Genomic DNA, 19233 nt, shown 5'->3' with positions numbered 1-19233 from the left:
CAGTCCCTTGGGTACGTTTCTGGTATATTGGCTGGTTAATGGCTGTGAAAATGTGTACCTTTTAAACAACTAATGCTTGGGGTCAGGATTTGTTATCAGAAAACTCCGGACAGCTGAGGGCATGTCCAGCTGGGAAAAAACAAGATGGGCTGATGGGGCTGAGGCTTTAAGCTGCTCACAGCAGAGCGATGCTGGCTGGAGCACCCGATAGCTGCTCATTAAAGACCACTCCGCGGTGTAGCACAGTATTTAGTTAAAATATCTAAAGGGATTTTTTTTAAATTCAGGAGTTGATGAAGTTTAATTATCTCTGAGCTCGGATTTAGTTATTCTGCATAACGTTAATCACTAATGGCCTAATTTTCATAGGTGTTAACTCCCACAGCTCACGCTGAGTAGGAGTAGCAGGTGCTTACACCTCTGGAAATGAGTCTTTAGGATCCAGAGTTCACAGTTGACTACCTAAGCCAGATGTTGATAATCAGTTTTTATTTAGTCAAGTATTGTTTTAAGAAGTACTTTCCTAAAACAACTACTTCCATGGCTGCGGCAAGATGTGTGTGTTCTATATTTAGCCTTCTAGTTTTGCAAGTGTAGACCTGAAGAGCACAATGTCCTGAAGTGGCGTGGAGGAGGAAACCTCTTCACTCGATGTTTGATGAAGAGCACTGTTCATAGCCTTTGTGATGAGAGGAAGGTTGCATTTAACACTATAGGCCCAAGAAATGCAATCAGGAATTCCCAGAAGGAACTACTAGAAGAAAAAATTCATGGCTGTGCTTTATATGTTGTGGGAGTTCAAGTATTTCGTGCTTGTCATGTGAAAAGTGTATTCTTCATTGTTTTCTCTTTTGGTAATAAACCCTCTGAGTGTATTCAAATTTGCACATGATACTGTATATTATTTGAGAGCATGACAGCTCATCTGAGACGTACCTGTAAATTAAGAGTAATTGGCAGTATTCACAAACGTTTTCCATGAGTATGTTACACAATTCATAAGTGCTTTGTGGCTAGCAATCTTTCTTATGCCCACATTTACAACAGAAGGTTAGGAGAACATTGATGTATGCTCAGGCACACTATTGTGTTTATTTTTCATGTAGTTTTGAGATGCGTGTTTCCTTGCCATAGCTGTAGCCAGGAACACGTACTCGCTGTGGAGAACACACAGAATTGCAGCGTGGAAGGCTTTTTCTGCAGAGGCACCTCATTGCGCTTGCGCTTACAGCAGTCGGTCAGCAGGTTAACAAACGTACAGAATTTGAACAACTGTGGATCTGCCGTAAGAGGAGAGAGCATTTGTCTTGAGGATAAGAGAAGGAAATTGTTTTACGTAGTTTGCATTACACAAAACCAACAAAGATTGCATGGGAAAAGTAAATGATGAAATTTAGAGGAGCAAAGGAATAAAGCAGCAGAAGTGTGAACAGATTGGTTATAAAAACAATATTGCTGAAGATTTGCGTTTGGGAAGCTAAGAAAGACTTTGGGCTTGTATTTACTCTACCGATACTGTGACCTGAGAAGCAAAATGAATGATGCCTGTGAAAACTGTTGTGTTAGAAATATGCTCTACATTTTCAGACGTGATGGGGAAATAACTTTTGCTTTCCACTGATGCACAATACTATTTCCCCTGTAGTTTTAGTAAGTTCTTCCTGGCATTGAAGCTGGTACATACCAGTGATGAGCATCTATACAGCATTCAGATGTCAGCGCCCAAGAACATTATCCTTCCTTGAAAACCATTAATGCTCTATAGATGTGAACTGAATATAGAGTGAAAATATTTTTATCTAGAGCTTGCTGTGTATCACAGCTTCTGGAAACTGAAATGAGAGAACTGAGTTACTTTACCTTGAAGACATAGGGAGTGCTCTAGGCGTTTATAAAGCTGTCACCTGTAGAAAAGCCGCCCGGTGCTTGGAGCTCCGTTGACATATGTAGGGTTTTAGCTATTAAGTGCATTTCAGAGTGAGGCGTTCGGCTCTTGGCAGAGACAGGTGGCTTAGTGGTTTCAGCCGCATGTTTGAAAACTAGTTTTTGCACTTAATCGACCCTCTTAATCTTCGTTCCTTCCTTGCACCCTGCTCAAACGGTTTGTCAGGATGATTTAGTGTTGCAGAATGCTTTGGAGATTAGTGCTATGTGAAAAATTTTACAGAAATACTCCAGACAAATAACAAATACTTAACCTTTTTAAATTTACAATTCAAAATGTTTCAGAACATTCCCTGTTTTGAACTGGGAAGTGCTGCTGTAAAGATTAAACCGATTGTATTTTGTCATCTAATAAAGAACTGCTTTTGCACCTGTAGTCTTTTCAAAAACTTGTTTTACCTGGTCTCTTTTATTTCCAAAGGTTTACCTGGAGGACTTCTGAGTGGAGAGCTTGCCAAGTGTCTCTCCTCCTTGATCAGCAGGACCCTCACCATCACGAGCACGTAGACCTTTGTGGAGGTGGCATACAAACCCGGGAGGTCTACTGCGTCCAAATCACCATAGAAATGGGGACGCACCATCTGAAGGAAGGTACATGCATAGGGTCGTTCTGAATTGTCCAGCCCAAGGAGATCTGAGTAAGAGAAATGGGGGAGGAAAAAAAAAAAATAACATGCAGTCATTAGTAGAATTTGGCTAGCTGATGTCCTCATTGTATCCATGCTTGCACAGGGAGGTGTTACTCAGCATCAGAGGGAGCAGGAAGGCTTGGTCCTCAGGGTCCTGAGGAACTGCCAGGAGCCACAACCTTCTGGGGTGAACTAATGCCAGTTCTGTAGGTGTACTTGTATGGAGGGGTGGATGGGTGTTTCAAAGGGTGAAGGAGCTAAATTTAAATTTTGCCTGGGATTGAGTTTTCTTCCTCTCTTGTATATCAGTAGCCCATCCCCTTGGTAGCTGAATTCGTTTATCTGTGGCTTTAGTCCTGGTTTACAGTATAAAAAAAGATGTCGCACTCCATTCTGGATGTGGCTTTAGCCTCTGCTTCAGACTGATACACAATCTTTCTTGTGATTTCAAGGGGAAAGCAAAAATAATATTGTCACAACTTCAGAGCAGACAGACGGTTTTTGGACTCTGGAAGTGAGTTATTTTTCTTTTAGAAGAATAATGAGTAGATACAGATGCACGATGAATAATTCATCTTAGGCTGTTTTATTTACTCTATGTAGAGCTCTTGCAGAATATGTTTTTGAGCAGAGATGTAAGATAATAAGAACACAATATCATATCTTAGATTTATTTACTTACAAAGGCAAAGCACATGTTTCCTGGACACCCAGTGTGTCCTAGCATCCCGCCCAGACTCTGAGGCAGTAGAAAAACAAACCCATTTTAATCTCTGCTCAGTGCATGCATAGTTGCTGCTTCCCCTCTCCCAAACATCTGGCACCACCTTGCTCTCCCAGCGCAAACCCCCTCGGTTGTTCTGCACAAGTAAGCAATGGACGTGACTTTCAAAGTAAGAAAAGTGCTGTTGATGAGTGTGATCACCTGCAGGTTTTCCCCTTGTTCAAAGTTCAGTTCAACTTAAAAATTGCAAGTCCTCCCCTCAACAAAATGAAAACACTGGAATATTTCGTTCTTGTTTTTACAGTTCTAACCTTTTTGTTCTTAAAACCAAAAAATTTTCTTATAGGCAACTAAAAAAACCAAACGTGCATAGCAATTGTACAAGGTAGAAATTATTACTGCCGCTCCCAGGCAGTAGTGCGGATTTGCAGTAGTCCTTGGAAAGTGAGATCCCCATCTACTGTCAACATAGCCGCATGCAAATAGAAAGAGGGAAAGCCTTCCCTATTATCTCTCCCTATCCAGTAATATTCAGTGTATCTCATTTACTAGCTGATCAGTTTTTGGTCTTTAAATAAATAAGGAATGACATCTTTTCTGGCCTCTTTTCTGACAATCTGATCTGACAGAATAATTTTGTTTGTCACTAGGGCATCTCATATTTTATTGTACCATTTTTTCAGTGGTGGGGAGAAGATGAGGAAGTTAATCCTTCTATGTATGAGCAAATATAAAGTCTAATTGCTACCATCAAAAGTATAGTAATTTTTCTTTCCTTACCTCTTGAGTCTCCTTAAAGGGATCATTCAGGAATCAAACAAGCGAGTCTAATAGGATATTACTATCCATCACAGTTGTTATTCTTCTGGTTACTTCCAATGAGAATTTGGACCTAGGCCCAATGACATATGTGAAAGAAGATTTTGTCCTGTGGTCTCTCCAGCAGCATTCTTGGATAAAATATGTTGAATCCTGGTTGGAGACAGGTACCATCTGTGATGTATTCATACATATTGCTCAAAGCTCTTTTATCCCCTGAGGATCTGTTTCCCATTTTTCGTTTGCTTAGTCTCCCCATCTACTTCTTCTTTTATTAAAATGTATATATTTAGAAAAGGAGCCCCTGTTTTCTTGAGTCCCTATATATCAGTTATTCAGAAGACTAAGTCTGCTGAATTTTTTCTGTATTTTCGTAGAATCGTAGACTAGTTTGTGTTGGAAGGGATCTTTAAATGTCACCTAGTCCAAAACCTCTGCCATGAGCATGGACACCTTTCACTAGATCAGGTTGCTCAGAGCCCCATCTGATGTGGTCTTGAATGTTTCCAGGGATGGGGAGGCATCTACCACCTCTCTGGGCAACCTGTGCCAGGGTTTCACCACCCTCATTGTAAAAAATGTCTTCCTTGCATCTAGTCTAAATCTACTGTCTTTCAGTTTAAAACCATTACCCCATCCCATGTTCAGGACCTTGCACTTGGCCTTGTTGAACCTCACAAGGTTCACATGGGTCCACTTCTCCAGCTTGTCCAGGTCTCTCTGGATGACATCCTGTCCCTCCGGTGTGTCGACTGCACCACTTATCTCGGTGTCATCTGCAAACTTGCTGAGGGTGCACTCGGTCTGGCTGTCTATGCCATTTAAACAGTACTGGTCCGAGTACGGACCCCTGAGGGACTCCACATGTCACCGATCTCCACTTGGACGTTGAGCCATTGACCACTACCCTCTGGATGCGACCAGTCAACCAATTCCTCATCCACCAAACAGTCCACCCATCAAATCCATATCTCTCCAATTTAGAGAGAAGGATGTTGTGGGGGACTGTGTGAAAGGCCTTACAGAAGTCCAGATCGATGACATCTGTAGCTCTTCCCTTGTCCACTGATGTAGTCACTCCATCATAGAAGGCCACTAGGTTGGTCAGGCAGGACTTGCCCTTGGTGAAGCCATGCTGGCTGTCTCGAATCACCTCCCTGGCCTCCCTGTGCCTTAGCATAGCTTTTAGGAGAATCTGTTCCAGGATCTTCCCAGGCACAGAGGTGAGGCTTACAGGGTCCTCAGCGGAAAATGACTTTGCTCCCGCAGTCCCTGCCTTGCAGTCCATCCACTCAAGAGGTGTGGGAAGAGAGGTATCCAGTGAAGACAGGCAAAAAAAGTTGTTGAATCTTTTTCTTGTCCATTGTTACCAGTTTCCCTGTCTTGCTCATCAGGGGGGTACGCTTTCTTTGACCAGCCTTTTCTGGCTGAGATACCTGTAGAAGCCCTTCTTATTATTCTTGGTATCCCTTGCCAAGTTCAGCTCCACCTGTGCCTTGGCCTTCCTGACCCCATCCCTATGCAGCCAGCCAGTGTCCCTATACTCTTCCCAGGACAAGTGTTGCTGCTTCCACTGCCTGTGCATTTCCTTCTTTTTGATTATAAAATACCAACTTGAAGATACTGGAAATGGAAAACTTTGACTCGGGTATTACTTTCAGTAGAGCATTGTTAAGATTTTATACCTTTCTCTCCCACTAAGAAATCCCTTTCTTGGTCCAAGTGAAGGTATATGTTTTTTAGGCCTTAAGGAGGAAGTCCATATTTTTAACGTGGGTGAGGAGTGTTTGGAGGCAGAGATCTTCCAGTCTTTGAAGTCGTTTGTAATATTCTTGCATTCTGAGACTTATATCTAGATGAAGCTGGCAGGGAATGCTTGGTAAATGTGTAAGTGTTGCGTCGTTTAGATATCTTTATTTCTGTCTATGTAGGTAAGCCGATGTCTAGGCACCGAAGTCATGAGACTGCACTAATTTTAATGTTAGCTATTGTGAGGCTTTTGCTAATTTAAACTGGACTTTAACGTAATTAGCTTTAAACTGATCCTTGTGTTTTTTCTTTAAATATCTAATTGAATTTTAGCATGTTTAAATTTATAAGGCTGAATTTTTAGAGAGGTGGTCATCTAATACTTGAGGTTTGTCATTATTCTTTTGCTATCCAGAGATGGAGGCATCAAATCTACATGTTTGAAATGATGTTGCTTTCAAGGAGGAGACAAATTTTGCACAAAAAGTAGCGTAGAGTATGCAGGTGAGCTTCCTACGGTACAGCCCCGATCTGCCGTTTCTGCCCTTCGTCTCTGGTTGCTCCCTGATCCCTGTGCCTGGACGTCCCATGTCTGGAACAAACTATAGACATGGTGGTGGCTATCCTTCTTCATACCTCTTTTTTAATGTACATCTGTTCACTCATGTAGGAGCTCTTGCAAATAAAGCAGAAATGCAGATTCTTAACTTGTTTTCAAAGCCAGACACTGCTAACGTGGGACGTGTGTATTTTCTTCTCTTTTGTAAGTGGGCTTTTCTGGATCGAGATAAGATTTTTGTGAGTGTTGATTTTATAACGTGTTATCTGAAATGTGTTTTCCCACAATAAATTTTTCCCACAATGAATTTTAATTAATCTGAGCGAACATCACTAACTAGCAATCCCCAGTGTACCAACAAAAAAGACATTTAGTAGAAGTATGGAAGATTATGCAATGATCAGTTTATGAAATCTCTCTCCTCATTTGGCAATACAACTCTCCTCTCAATTGCAGTAAAGAAGTCCAATAATATGGGAATTAAAATTCCTCTTAGAGTCTGGGGATGGTGTGTGTGTTCATGTTCAAACAGCTAATAAACATATAAAGTTCCTACACTTACTCTTCTTCCTCAGGAATTTTTCCTGAAGGCCAGGGAGTATCCTTTTGTTTTCTAATTAAATTTTGCCTTTTGGATTTATCAAGAGACTATAACTCTTCTTCTGTAGTCTGGGGGATGGCATCCTTTATAAAATTCTCCAGAAGCATCTCCTCTCTTCTCTGAACTAGTTACCTGCTATCCCCAGTGACTGGGATTGCTGTTCTCTCCATATTTTCTGTAGCTTTCTAACTAGGGATCTGCCTGCCCTGTCATTCTGTTGTAAAATTTGTGCCTTATATATCTTGACATTTTTTCTTTTTCACTTGTTTGAATGAGATCCAATTTACCTCTCACTTTCAGAATTTTCTTATAATGTTTTTTGGAGCCTGTCTGCTGAAGTTTTAATTATAGGAGTGAAAAGACCTTTGTGAAATGCTATTCTTCCTTGAATATTCTTTATTGTTTAGCCAGTATAGTAAACTTGGCTAATAAAATGTATCTCATATTACTGTCTCACCAGCAAATCGTTACAGTTTCCTATCTTCTTAATCTTTGTTATTTTCCGTCTGAAAATCCACATTAAATTCTCATACCTGTACAAGGTTCCAAAGTTTTGTTTACTTATTTTTTTTTTGCTTAATGAATGTCTCCATGATATTTGTCTCCAAATACTTATTTTTATTTGATTGTATTTCAATAGCAGGTATGTGAGATAGTTGTCCCTTTGCTATTCTTAGATAGCTTTTAGTGTTACCCTGCAAAACTATTGCTTACAGAAGTCTTTATTACTTTTATATCCCTCTTTCATTTGAGAGAGATTCTACCCTCACCTGTTAGTAGGCATAATTTCTTGACTTACTCCACTGTAGTTCACCAGCCTATACCCATTTTTGCTGTATTTTTAGGATGCAATTCCACCTGATTCCTCTTGTATCAGTTTTTTTTTATAAACTTGTGCTTCACCAGTGGTAGCAGCAAAAACTCCTTTAGCCTCTTTACAATTCAAGGCTTAGTAAATACTCAGGGTTCCAGGTCTAATGGTTACTTTCTGATCCATCCCTGTGCGTATGCCCTTACGTATTTTTGTCTTACCAGCCACTTCAGTGACAGAATCCCTGAATATTCTGAAAATGAAAGTGTTCTCCTGCACTTTCATCCAAGTCCTGCTTATACGAGTCTCCAAATGGTAATTTTATGGCCTTTGTCCTTTCTTGTTTCCCACAAAATAGTGAGCTTTCTCCCTGCTTCTGATAGAAAAAAATGTCTAATCCTTTCTTATCTGATGAATGAACTTTGCAGACTATTCTTAATTCCCATATGGGAGATGTTTTGGCACTGTATTTTATTTTCCAGAAATTGGGGCCCCTTTGAGTTGCACAGAGATGAATTTGAGGACTCCTGTAATTCATATGTTGTATTATTCTATATTTATTTTCATCCCTTTCTTTCTGCCCGTTTGTCTTTTTTAGCTCTAAAATATGCATTTTTGCCTTCTTTGCTCTGTACGCTCTGTTTCCTAATGAGGGTGCCACATTTTATTTCCCTGCAAGTTCTTTGTTCTGCTCTGAATCATGATCTTCCAATGTGTGTCTTCTGGGGGATTAGTGTTTCAAATTGGTACGTGTGGCATCTGTTCAATAAACTGTGGAAGTAGCTTCAGGAAGAGAAAAATACCCAACAAAGAGTCCTATTGAAGGTGCCGCCATCCCTGTGGGTGCTAGATGTCTTGGGAGCCACCGGGTCCGACTCTTCAGAAGCACTCAGTTGTGCAGGTGGTTGTCACTTGTGGCTGTTACCATCCTGCATATTTATTGGGCAAAAGACTGCGTTGAGGGACTGCCCGTAGGAGCTGGCGCAGGTTATGCGCTGCTGGAATGAGTATGAACCCTGTGTGGAGTACAAGCCCTACATTAAATGCACACCAGGGTGGTTTTTTTCTTTTTTCAGATTTATGCCAGTGAAGCTGCTGGAATGAGGAGATTGATTTACTTTACGGAAATTAGAATTTAGGGACTTTGATGTTTAAATCCTGTTGTCCTTGTCTGGTTTATGAAATTGAAAAGGAATAGGTTAGAATATATTAGTAATGAGAAAACTTGTTGAGTACCATAGGAGAGTGAGAACTGATGGTCAGTGGTGTGGAAGAAGCTTTGTTCGACTGGCTCGTGGTACAGCAAGAGGAGCATCCACCCAGGAGCGTAGCTGACCTGAATCACAGAAACCATGTTCTCAGGTGGAAGAAACCTCCCCCCAAGGATCCCTCTCGTCCCAAACTAGTTATTTATCATTGGGATGACCAAGCCGGCTTAAAAAGATGAGAAATACACCTCTGAAGTGTAAAATATATTCAGGCAAGTCTGCATCAGATTTATATTGCTGGGATGCCGAGTTATTGATCTGTAAGCTCACCAAATGCTCAGCAGAATTTACGAGATACAACTCACATAATGGAAAAATAAATATGTAACAGCTGGCTTCTTTGGGGGAAACCCTTTAGAAGCAAGAGAGGAAATGATTTTCTTCAGATGGTTGCGGTGCTTGACAGTAGTGTTAAAATGTGTGTTTCAAAAATTTTAGTTTGAATCCATTAGGGAAGAAAACATTTTCCCTAATGTCTTTTAGAGGTGTAATATTTTTAGTTCTTTCATGTCTAGAAACTAATTACTAAAATGAAGAGAATAATGTATAAAAAGACTTTGACAGTGAAAGAAGTGTGCCTTCTAAAAGGTGCCTTATAAAGAATATGCCTTTTGTGTCAACAAGCCATTTGGTATAACCATGAAATATTAATCCTGTTATACTTTTTTTTTATCTAGCCTGCTTTGGTATGCAGCAAATAATATGCTGCCCAGTCAGTTCACATGAGATGCTTGGTTTTAGTTCAGGGTTTTATCTTTGAAAGCTAACATTGTCTCACAAATCAACCGAGTACAAGAAGATTTTAATTGCATTTGTATTTTTGTCATTATTTCTTGCCACTTGAACTGGATGAATTTTATTCAAAACAGTGAGGGTTTGTTCTGAGCAATTTTGTCCCATTGTTGTTATGAGGATGGGGAGCTGCATTGTGTTCAAACAATAATGTTGAATCAGATGAAAAACTAAAAGGATTTGTCTACATGAGGCTACACCACAAACTGGGACACTGGGGAGAGACAACGAAGCCAAGGGTGGCTGGGCTGGTCCTGGAACTGGAGTCGTTCAAGATAAATTGAGCTTGTGAACTTGGGCCAGCTCTGTGTGGAGCAACCTTGCTGCGTTCCGGATCCGAGCTGGCATGGCCGTGCCAGGAGTGGACTGGCTTAGCACGTCACTAGCTTAGCTTGGGCCACCCGTACGACCTCGCAGTCTCATAGACACAGCCATGGTGGCACTTTTCATGCGGCAGCAGGACTCGTGCAGCGACGTGGCATTCACGGAACAGATTTCTGCTCCTTGGTGCTCCTTCCGGTTGAATGAACACGAAACTTAGCGGTGGGCAAAGTTCAGGCTCCTACGAGGCTTTCATGAAGTATATCCCCACTGTTGCGTTTTCTTCCTTGTTTGCTTTGTGGCTGCTCTCACCCTCTCCGGTGATCTGTCCCAGTGACTTCCAGCATCTCTTGGCCTTTTCCGGATAACAGCCAACAACGCTCAAACATCCCAGAGAACCCCCTTTTTCCTTCCCATCGTTGCCTTCACTGCATCCCAGCGTCCCTGTTGGCACCACTGTTTTTCCTGGGCGCTCTTAGGGACTCGTCACCTCTGGTCTGCTCAGTCGTGGGACGGCCGCTGGGAAGCCCCATGCTCTCCTGGAATTTTTGCCAGATTTGTGGTTTCTGTTGATAATCTCCTCAAATTCTGCTGTAGTGTAACAACACAATGTCCCAGCTGGGATCAGGATCCCGTTGTACAGCGGAGAATAGGGACACAGGGAAACTTCTTATTCCATGGAGTGCTAATAGTCTGTGTCACTTCAATAAAATTGCGAGAATCTTTGTTGTTCTGAAATACATTAAACTGTTGTTGCTCTTGGCAATCCGCTGTTAACCCTCTTTCATGCTGTGATTAGCCTTCTATTCATACTTTGTTTCTTGTCTATTAAATAGATTTTAATTGAAAATAGGACTTCAACTTTGTGCCTTGTGGCTTCAAAACTAATTGATTCTTCTTGAAAGCATAAAGGAACCCTTTCCATCAGGCATGGGGTGCATTAGGCTTTTTTAATGGAGGGACGCACAGGACTAGGGTTGGCACCATTTCCAGGCAAGTTAAATTACATGCACCACTTCTCCTTTGTCTAATCTTTTGTTTCTGCTATAAAAACAAGTCTTTAGACTTGTTAGAGAAATTACTTACAAATGTTGTGCTGGGTTTATCCCTGTTACGTTTTACACGTGTAGGTGTTTCTATAACACAACTCATTCCTCTGTGATTTTCTCAAGTAATTTCCCATTGTATTGATCCAAGTGCCTTTGGTTTGTACGTCCTGGCAAAGGGAGTAAGAACTTTCACAAAGATAAGCCATCCCTTTCTTGTACCCAGCAATCATTAATTTGGCTTAGTTTTGCCAAAAGGTATGGTAAACATCTGGATTTATTGCCTCAAGTATTGAATATTAGCTAAAATATGGCTGCATCAGTATGGAAGAGACAGTCCGGCTATTCTTTGCGTGTATTCCAGATATGTTAGTGATACTTGGAAATGTCGCATTTAGGTGTTAATATGAAACACTTGGTTTTTTCATTGTAAAAGGGAAACGAAGTTAAAGTCCAGGAAAAAAATTGTTAATTTGCCTCCTGAGGAGCTGAAAAACTGAATTTGAAAGGAATCACTGCAGCTAAAATGCCATCCTGTACATTTCTCCCTCTGTCTGGTCGTCGTTGCTTTTTAACATAGCGTTGGTATGTATGCCTGCAAGTATGTGTCCACATGACTATATTCATAGATAATTTATTTATTAGGTTAAAATTATATTATGGAAATAATCATAGCAGAGCTTATTTCCTCTTCCACTCTTCCTCCAAATCACTACCTCAGTAAAAATATATAGGGAAACAAGATACTTTAGAACCCAATTTATTATCTCCTGCTGGTAGCAATAACCTGAAAATAACAGCAAATAGTAAAATTCGAACTTGAGGCAGACTCTGGTGCTGGAAAGAGCTGTAGTCGCATTTATAAAGGATAGATTCAATATTACAGCTGTAGAAATGTGCAATGTTTCAGAGGCTCCCAGATTAGGACTTGATTGCTTTTTCAACTTTGTTCTATAGATTGGGAAGAACACAGGATTTTAAAAGGTACAAACAAACGTAATAAATAAGCTGCTACTTGAATCAGAGATATTGCTTCCCTCTCCCACTCTTCTTTTCCCTGGCTTCTGCCTTTCCCCTTCCCCCCAAAAAAGTGGCTAATATTTTTCCAAGGAAAATAATTCTACAAAAAGCACTTTTTCTATACAAATGTAGGAAAAGGCCATTACAGAGTCAATTATTGAGCAAAATCAGAAGGCTGTCTGGTACATGAAGACAGTCCTAGCTGCTGTGTTCATTGTAGGGGTAATGTGAGGTTCCTGAACAGGGCATCCCCAGCCAGGCCGTCTGTGCCTTTGTGGAGGCTGCAGTGTGTCAGAATTTTGGCATTTAAAAGGTTCACGGAAAGAAGTCACCTTATAGATCCTTAAAAAAAAAGAAAAGAAAAAAATGAGAAGATATTTATTACAGTATGAAAGAATAGCAATAGAAAGTGACATCACGCTTTTAAAGAAAAGTGATGGGGATCAGAGTTGTCAATCAAATGGCTGAAGAAGGGATGAAACTCTTTTGTAGAGAACCCCACTGGTCCACCCCATCACGTCGTGCTAGAAAATGTGGCTCTTTACACCTGCCTGGTTTTGAGAAGGATGCCATTGTATATGCATTTATTAGTGCAGCTTGTTTGTTTTTGTTCTTGTCTTATTCCTGAAGACTTTCACTGGAGGATTGTAGTCAGTGTAGAGTGAGTATTAACTGGCCCAGACCTAGAATATATTTGAATGTTTGAGTGGAATAGTCTGTGTATTTTCTGATTTACATTTTACAGAATATATAGAATTACTTAAGGAAGTGTATAAACAAGGAGGCTTATTCCAGTGACAAGTAGGATGCTGGTCCTGGGAAAAGAGTTCCCAGTGCTAGAATTAAATAGGGCATCAGCTCGAGGGAGGAAGAGGAGCAGGAACATGGTTGGCAGAGAGAGAGATAGGCATGGATTTCCTCCAAAGTAGGAAGGAGTCTTCCATGAGTCTGGGGTGGCTGGTAGGCTCAGCCTATCAGCAAAAACCTGCCCCTTTAACTCTTTGTAATCAATTTTTCTTTCTTTTTTTTTTCTTTTGTGTTTTTTTTTTTTTTTTAATCCAAACTTAGTTTAAAATACCCTTGGCACCACTGGTTGGAGCTGGTTAGTTTTCAAGGCAGGAGAACCAACCTGCTTTATCTGGTGACTTCCACGTTTAGATGGTTGAATTGCAACACAGAAACAATCTGAAAATCAGTGAGGGGGAAAGAGCCCTTGCTAAAGATGACAGCTTGAGTTCAAGCAGAGTAGAGCCGGACTTCATTCCTCAGGCTGACCATCTGCGCTCAGCTGTATTTCATTTCTTCAAGAGAACTCCCCCAAAACGATACAGTTTTGCAATGCTTGATGCTGAAAGGCAGGTTAAGCCATGCATGAGACTCCTTGGTAAAATAAATGCTCTTATCCTTAAAACTCTAATATTTATCTCATTCTGTCTGTCACTTCGCTTACAAGGTCTCTAGAGAAGATGTGTTTGTGTTAGCGTTCAGGTGAATTGGATTTATGCCACCTTGTAATCTCTAAATGAACATGTCAAAGACCTCACAGTGTCTCAGAAATGATTCAGAAAATGGTCTTTTTTGCTAACATACTATCTTTCAGGTTAGAATTAAATCACATCTGTTGTTTAATCCAGTTATTCTGATGAGTTGAAATCATAAGCACTGATACTGGTCTGAAGTCTCAGCTTCAGGACGTGCAAATCAGAATTTATTGGGGTTTTGAGCACTGAAGTCTTGTGTTTTAAAAAAAAAATTGTGCTTTTCTTCAAATGATTTGTTTTAAAGAAAATGGTAAAATATCAGAAAAAGCAAAAGATTACTCATATATTGGGCATATTTTTAAAAATTCTTTTCAAGTCGATTCTGTGCACGGAAGCAAACGAAAATAGACATTAAAAATAAAAATGAGAGTAAAGCAAATTCGCTAGCTATAAAAATTAATGAAGGCTTGGTAATACCATGGCAGAGTAAACTCAAACAAGCCTTTGCCTTTTGAAAGACTACTTTGATATTGATTTATCTATAGAGACAGCCAAATTCAGCCCATAATGTAATTAAAACGCAATATCATCTAATGACTCAGAAGACAGATTTAAGAGTCTTTCCCCTTCTTCTCCTTCCTCCCTCTGCCCTGAATGAAAAGGCAAGAGAAGTTAATTGAAACTAGAAATCTCTTATGATAAGTGAAAATTCAAAGGGAATCAGCTTTCCAGATTTATTGTCAGGATCAGCAGAACTGGTCCTTTGGCCGAGTTTGTAGCCGGCTCATCTCGTAGGTGAAGAGTAGTGGAGACGGGTGCCGGCGATTCAGGTAAACGTGTTGCCTCCCAGGCAGGATGGGTGCTTTCTGTCTGTCTCTGTGTAGAAAAAAGTGAGAGCTCTGCTAAATTTTATTAAAAATAGGCGAAGAAAATTCGAAGGTCTGGATCCTGAGTCTGTAACGTGGAGGTGGCAGTGCCCCTGAAGAGGATGGGTACGGGGAGATTCCCCTGTGCTCAGGCTTTGGTCACCTGCTTCTGCCTGGCTCCTAGTTGCAGTGTGAGCTTTTTGGATATTCTTCTTACACGCCTTTCTCTTCAGTACGGCGTAAAGAGGTCTCCGTGGCCATAAATGCGGGGGGATTAGATTCCAGCTTGTTGCTCCAGCATTGCAGAAAATCAGCACTGAATTTATTATTAAAGCCCCCCTTTTACCAGTAAGCACAGTCCTAATTGGCCTGCTGAATGTGGATGATGTAGATAAAAGTTTGTGTGACTTGCTGAGCAGAGGATGAACTTTTTGCTCTGGGAGGTGACACGCTAAAAAAATACTGGTTTTTGGTACGTTGGGGAAAGCTAAGGCCAGCAGTAACCTTCAGAGCTCTGTGTGTTGGTCAGGGCAAAGTTACAGCGCTGCTTTTCTTTTTTCCTTTCTTTTTTTTTGTTTTGTTTTTCCTCTTAGTGACTAGACCAGTTGATGGGAAGCTGTGCCTGGGTCCCGCTCCCTCCGGCTCCCAGCTGTGTGCCGTGCCGTGCCCGGCCGAGTGCGCGGTGTCTGCCTGGTCGGCGTGGGGCCCCTGCCTGCCCGAGAGCTGCCAGCACCGCCACGGCAGGAGAGGTAAGGGCTGCACTTCCAGCTTGCTTTTGCAGCACTGGGGCAAGGGAAATTTATGATAAGATTGGAAAAGCAGTGGTGTCAAATTCTATGGTGGGAGCGTAATGTGTTTTTTCTTTTTTTTTAAATTAATCGAACATAGGGTGAAGCTCTTAGAATTGCGTACAGGAGTGGAATATGACCTTTAATAGCTTTTTGCAGTTACTCTTGGGAGAAGAAAAAAAAAAGGAAAAAAAGATAAGATTTTCAGCCTGATTCAGATGCTTTTATCCTGCACTGAACTTGCAGAAAAGGAGGGTTTCTTGGGCTAGCAGCTGCAGACCTCCATAGTGCCAGGCTCGGAGTCGCGAGCTGCTGCGTGGCTGGACTCAAGGGCAGCGCTGGGTGAGGAGGGAAGGCGTCGGGGCTGAGGTGCATCCCCCAGCCCTGCCGTCCTGGCGTGAGGCTGGCCCCAGAGATTCTGCTCAGTGTGCTGCGTTTGGTTTAAATTCCTGGAAGAAGAGTATGCAAAGATAATTTAACCCCCCCCCTCCCCGGGTCTACATCTTTGTTGCTGCAACACCTGGAGACTCATTGCAGAGCCATTCCTCAGGCTCCCAAGTTGCAAAGGCAACTGTTGGAGTTCGTGTCAGGGAATGAAAATTATTGTTTGGAAATTACACTTTTCTGAAAACAGCAGAAGTTTTTGAAGTGACTGGAGCTGGTCAGAATTTTTCACATTAAAAAAGAAATAATAAAAAATATGTGGTTAAATATAAAGGTTTGCAAAACCGTTTCAGTTTTAAATTCTTTTCAGCAATTTCTTTTTGTTGGTTTGAAAATGGTGGAAGATTGGTCTGTTTATATGCTGTGGAATATTTTGTTTTTCATTTTCTTTTCTGTTTCATGGCCAGGGCATGTCAATGTGGCCTCCACTAATGCCATATATTTGCCCCTGGTCTGAGATTGTTGTAGGAAAGACCACTGTGTATTTTTTTCTGCCTTTCTTCAAATTCTGTGTCATTTACATAACAAAACCTGCTGAAAGATACCTGCGTGTTAGTTCTGCATTTTAGATAGCAACATGACTTTTGGTTTTCTTCAGAAGGAGGTAGATTATGTAATCAATTCTTTCATTATTTCTGTAACCTTTTTCTTCCACTTTACATTTGAATCTTCCAATTTAATACGATGTCATTTCAAAGAGGTCTGATATGCATTATGTATCAGAAATCCTCACACCTTCATAAAGCAGAATACTGATTTCTTAGTAAACTGCTCTGCTGTATCTCAAAACAAGTCTTTTCATTAGTGGCTTCCCAGGCAGAATATAGATGTCCTTTATATCTGCAATTCCTTAACTGTTTCTCTCTTTTTATCTTAATGTTGTTATTGCATTAATATATGCATCAGTGGCAAATTCCTGTATTTGGACAAGTGTTTTTCTGTCTAGTGTTGATGAAAGGGAGAAAGAAATGTGAAAAATGGGTGTTGTTGGAATCTTTTACACACTATCAGATTTTGCATGCCTGGACTCCGGGCACGTGCAGCCAAGTGCCATCCCAGTCAATTCCGTTTGTAAGTGTTGTGCTCTTGTTCATCTTTGTATCTCCCAGTTCCAGATGCCCTGTATAGTCCTCTGGCTACTAGATTGATGGTATAAATATTTTTTTGCTGTTGTCTGGTTAATTTAGTGTCTCTTTTTCCAGGCTTTAGAATGAGGCAAAGGCAAGTGATCGTGGATCCGGTAGGCACCCTGACAGCTTGTCCGCATTTGGTTGAATCTATTCCTTGTGAAGACCCGGTGTGTTACGAGTGGATCGTTTCAGAAGGAATGTGTGTGACCGACCATGGAAAATGCGGACCTGGAAACCGCATCCTGAAAGCTGTATGCAAGAACAAGAAAGGTGCGTTACAGTATTGTCTTAACAGCCCCATGGTTTCTCGTGCTTCCTTCTAAAATGGCATTCTGCTGCAGAGCAATGGCAGTTGTTTACAATAGCTCCTTACTGAATTTTTATGAAACTTAGAGATTTTTGAGTTGACTGTGACGCTCATGAAAGCCTGGTGCTGATATTGCACGGGATTTTGCTTGGAGCCTTCTATTCTGTTTTATCCTGAAGGTAATGGCTCACCAGTACAGGTCATGTGTTGTCACTGCTGGCCTTGCCACGACAAAAGTGGGATACTTATGGCCTGGTTCTTTCTAGAATCCTTTTTTTTTTGCACAGCTTGTACTGAAATAGGGCTGTCACTGAGGCCAGCAACACTGTGGACATTCACAAAATTAATCTGGCCCCTAGCATTTCTTATGTCCTCTGTTTTTAGCATGTGGTCTGTATGTTTATCTCGTTATGATAGACCTCGTACAATCGTGAAAAGAGATGCTCAGTGGTTCTGCCAAAATTAGTACAAGAATTAGATGTAAATGAAATGATTGTACTAAGTAATACTTTACTTGGCAGCAGTTTGAGACCTGCACTGTGTTCAGTTTACAAGTTGTTAATAATGAATAAGTACATTTTCATATGACGTTTACAAACAACCAGCAAGAGCTTATTTCTCGTGCATGGTTTGAGCCTCAGCCAGAAGTTTCATTCCTTGATAAGGTCAGTGTTGTCAGACTTTAGATTCAATTACAGGGAGCATGATTTTGCAGTCCTTAATCACAGTGGGACTGTGCTATCATTTCAAAAGTGGCAAAATTCTGGAACTTTAGAGCCTGATATTATATCTGAAATGGAGAATTATTCTTCTATATGGTGCTCTGACTGATCACAGGAAACAGTTTCAAGTTGATATCAAGAGTGGTTAATTGGCAAGTGGTTAAAAATACTGTGTCATTTATGAGGCATTAGAATCTGACAGAATAAAATGATGGCTGCTTTGTCTGAAGAGCACAGATCCTCCTGAAATATGTTAAAAATATATGTGATTTCCTTGTAAGTTTGTGAAAATGGGGCAAAAAAAAAATCTTCAGCTGTTATAAAACAACACAGCTAGAATATACTGAAGAGCAGAGTTTCTGAATTTGGTCTGAGTGGTCTCTGCCGATGTGTGATCAGAACTGCAGGTCCGGTCCTGCAGTGATGTGTGCAGATGGAATCTTGTATTGCTAAGGAGCACCATGTACTTCACGCTGTTAAAACTGTGCCAACATCCATTTTTATGCTCCAACTTGCTACTCGGAAGGAAAGCATGGAACATGGCAGATGCTCATTGATCTCTGATCAAACTGTTCTCTGTGGCTATGATCCTTGAGAAGCCATGCCTTTGAAGTGTCTCTTCTTCACTTAATTGTTCAACAAGATGTTGGAAGTCTCACAGTACCCTTTTCATTCCAATTACTCTGTGCATGTTCTTAGATACAAAAAAAAAAATGTTGGGACACTCTTCCCATCCTGCCACCCCAAGGCAAACTTTGTCCCTAGACATGATTGTTGACCAGTTCTAACTGAGGTGGCTTCACAAGAAGATATCCAGATTACTGGGCAGATTAAAAGCACTGGTTAATACTACTTTTAAGATTTTTGGTCCAGGATAGGACTGGTGGAGTCCTTAAAGTAGAAGTTGGCAAAAAAAAAAAAAGAATTTGTTTCTTCTTCTGTCAATCCGGTAATATTAGTTGCTTTGTTTATAACCTTTTTTCCTTCCTTAATGTTCTCTTAACTAGATTCTCATTGCAATAAGTGGTCTGTTTTCTCGTATAAAAGCTGGAGCGAGTGGCAGAGTTGCATAAAGTGTTTTACCTGCAGTAGTTGGTTAGTTGGTAGTGGGAAGCCAGTAGGGAGTAATGTGAAACATGGAGATGTATCAATTACAGGTAAAATAGCATAAGGCTGATGCTAATGCTTAGCAATATACAGGAGTTCAAAATT

The 19233-nt window shown here is 40.8% G+C and overlaps 1 protein-coding gene across 1 annotated transcript in view; it reads left to right on the top strand.

Moving 5' to 3' along the window:
- THSD7B (thrombospondin type 1 domain containing 7B) overlaps window positions 1-19233 on the top strand; it is a 349180-nt gene that overhangs the window by 141154 nt on the left and 188793 nt on the right. Inside the window, exons 6-8 of the mRNA XM_075430128.1 lie at window positions 2366-2535; window positions 15224-15379; window positions 17065-17262. Coding sequence (XP_075286243.1) covers window positions 2366-2535; window positions 15224-15379; window positions 17065-17262 — 524 coding nt within the window. The remainder of the gene's footprint in view (window positions 1-2365; window positions 2536-15223; window positions 15380-17064; window positions 17263-19233) is intronic.

This window comes from Opisthocomus hoazin, chromosome 9, assembly GCF_030867145.1.
Source record: "Opisthocomus hoazin isolate bOpiHoa1 chromosome 9, bOpiHoa1.hap1, whole genome shotgun sequence".
Lineage (NCBI taxonomy): Eukaryota > Metazoa > Chordata > Aves > Opisthocomiformes > Opisthocomidae > Opisthocomus > Opisthocomus hoazin.
Note: the sequence above shows the minus strand (reverse complement) of the source record. Positions and strands in the feature narration are given on the sequence as shown.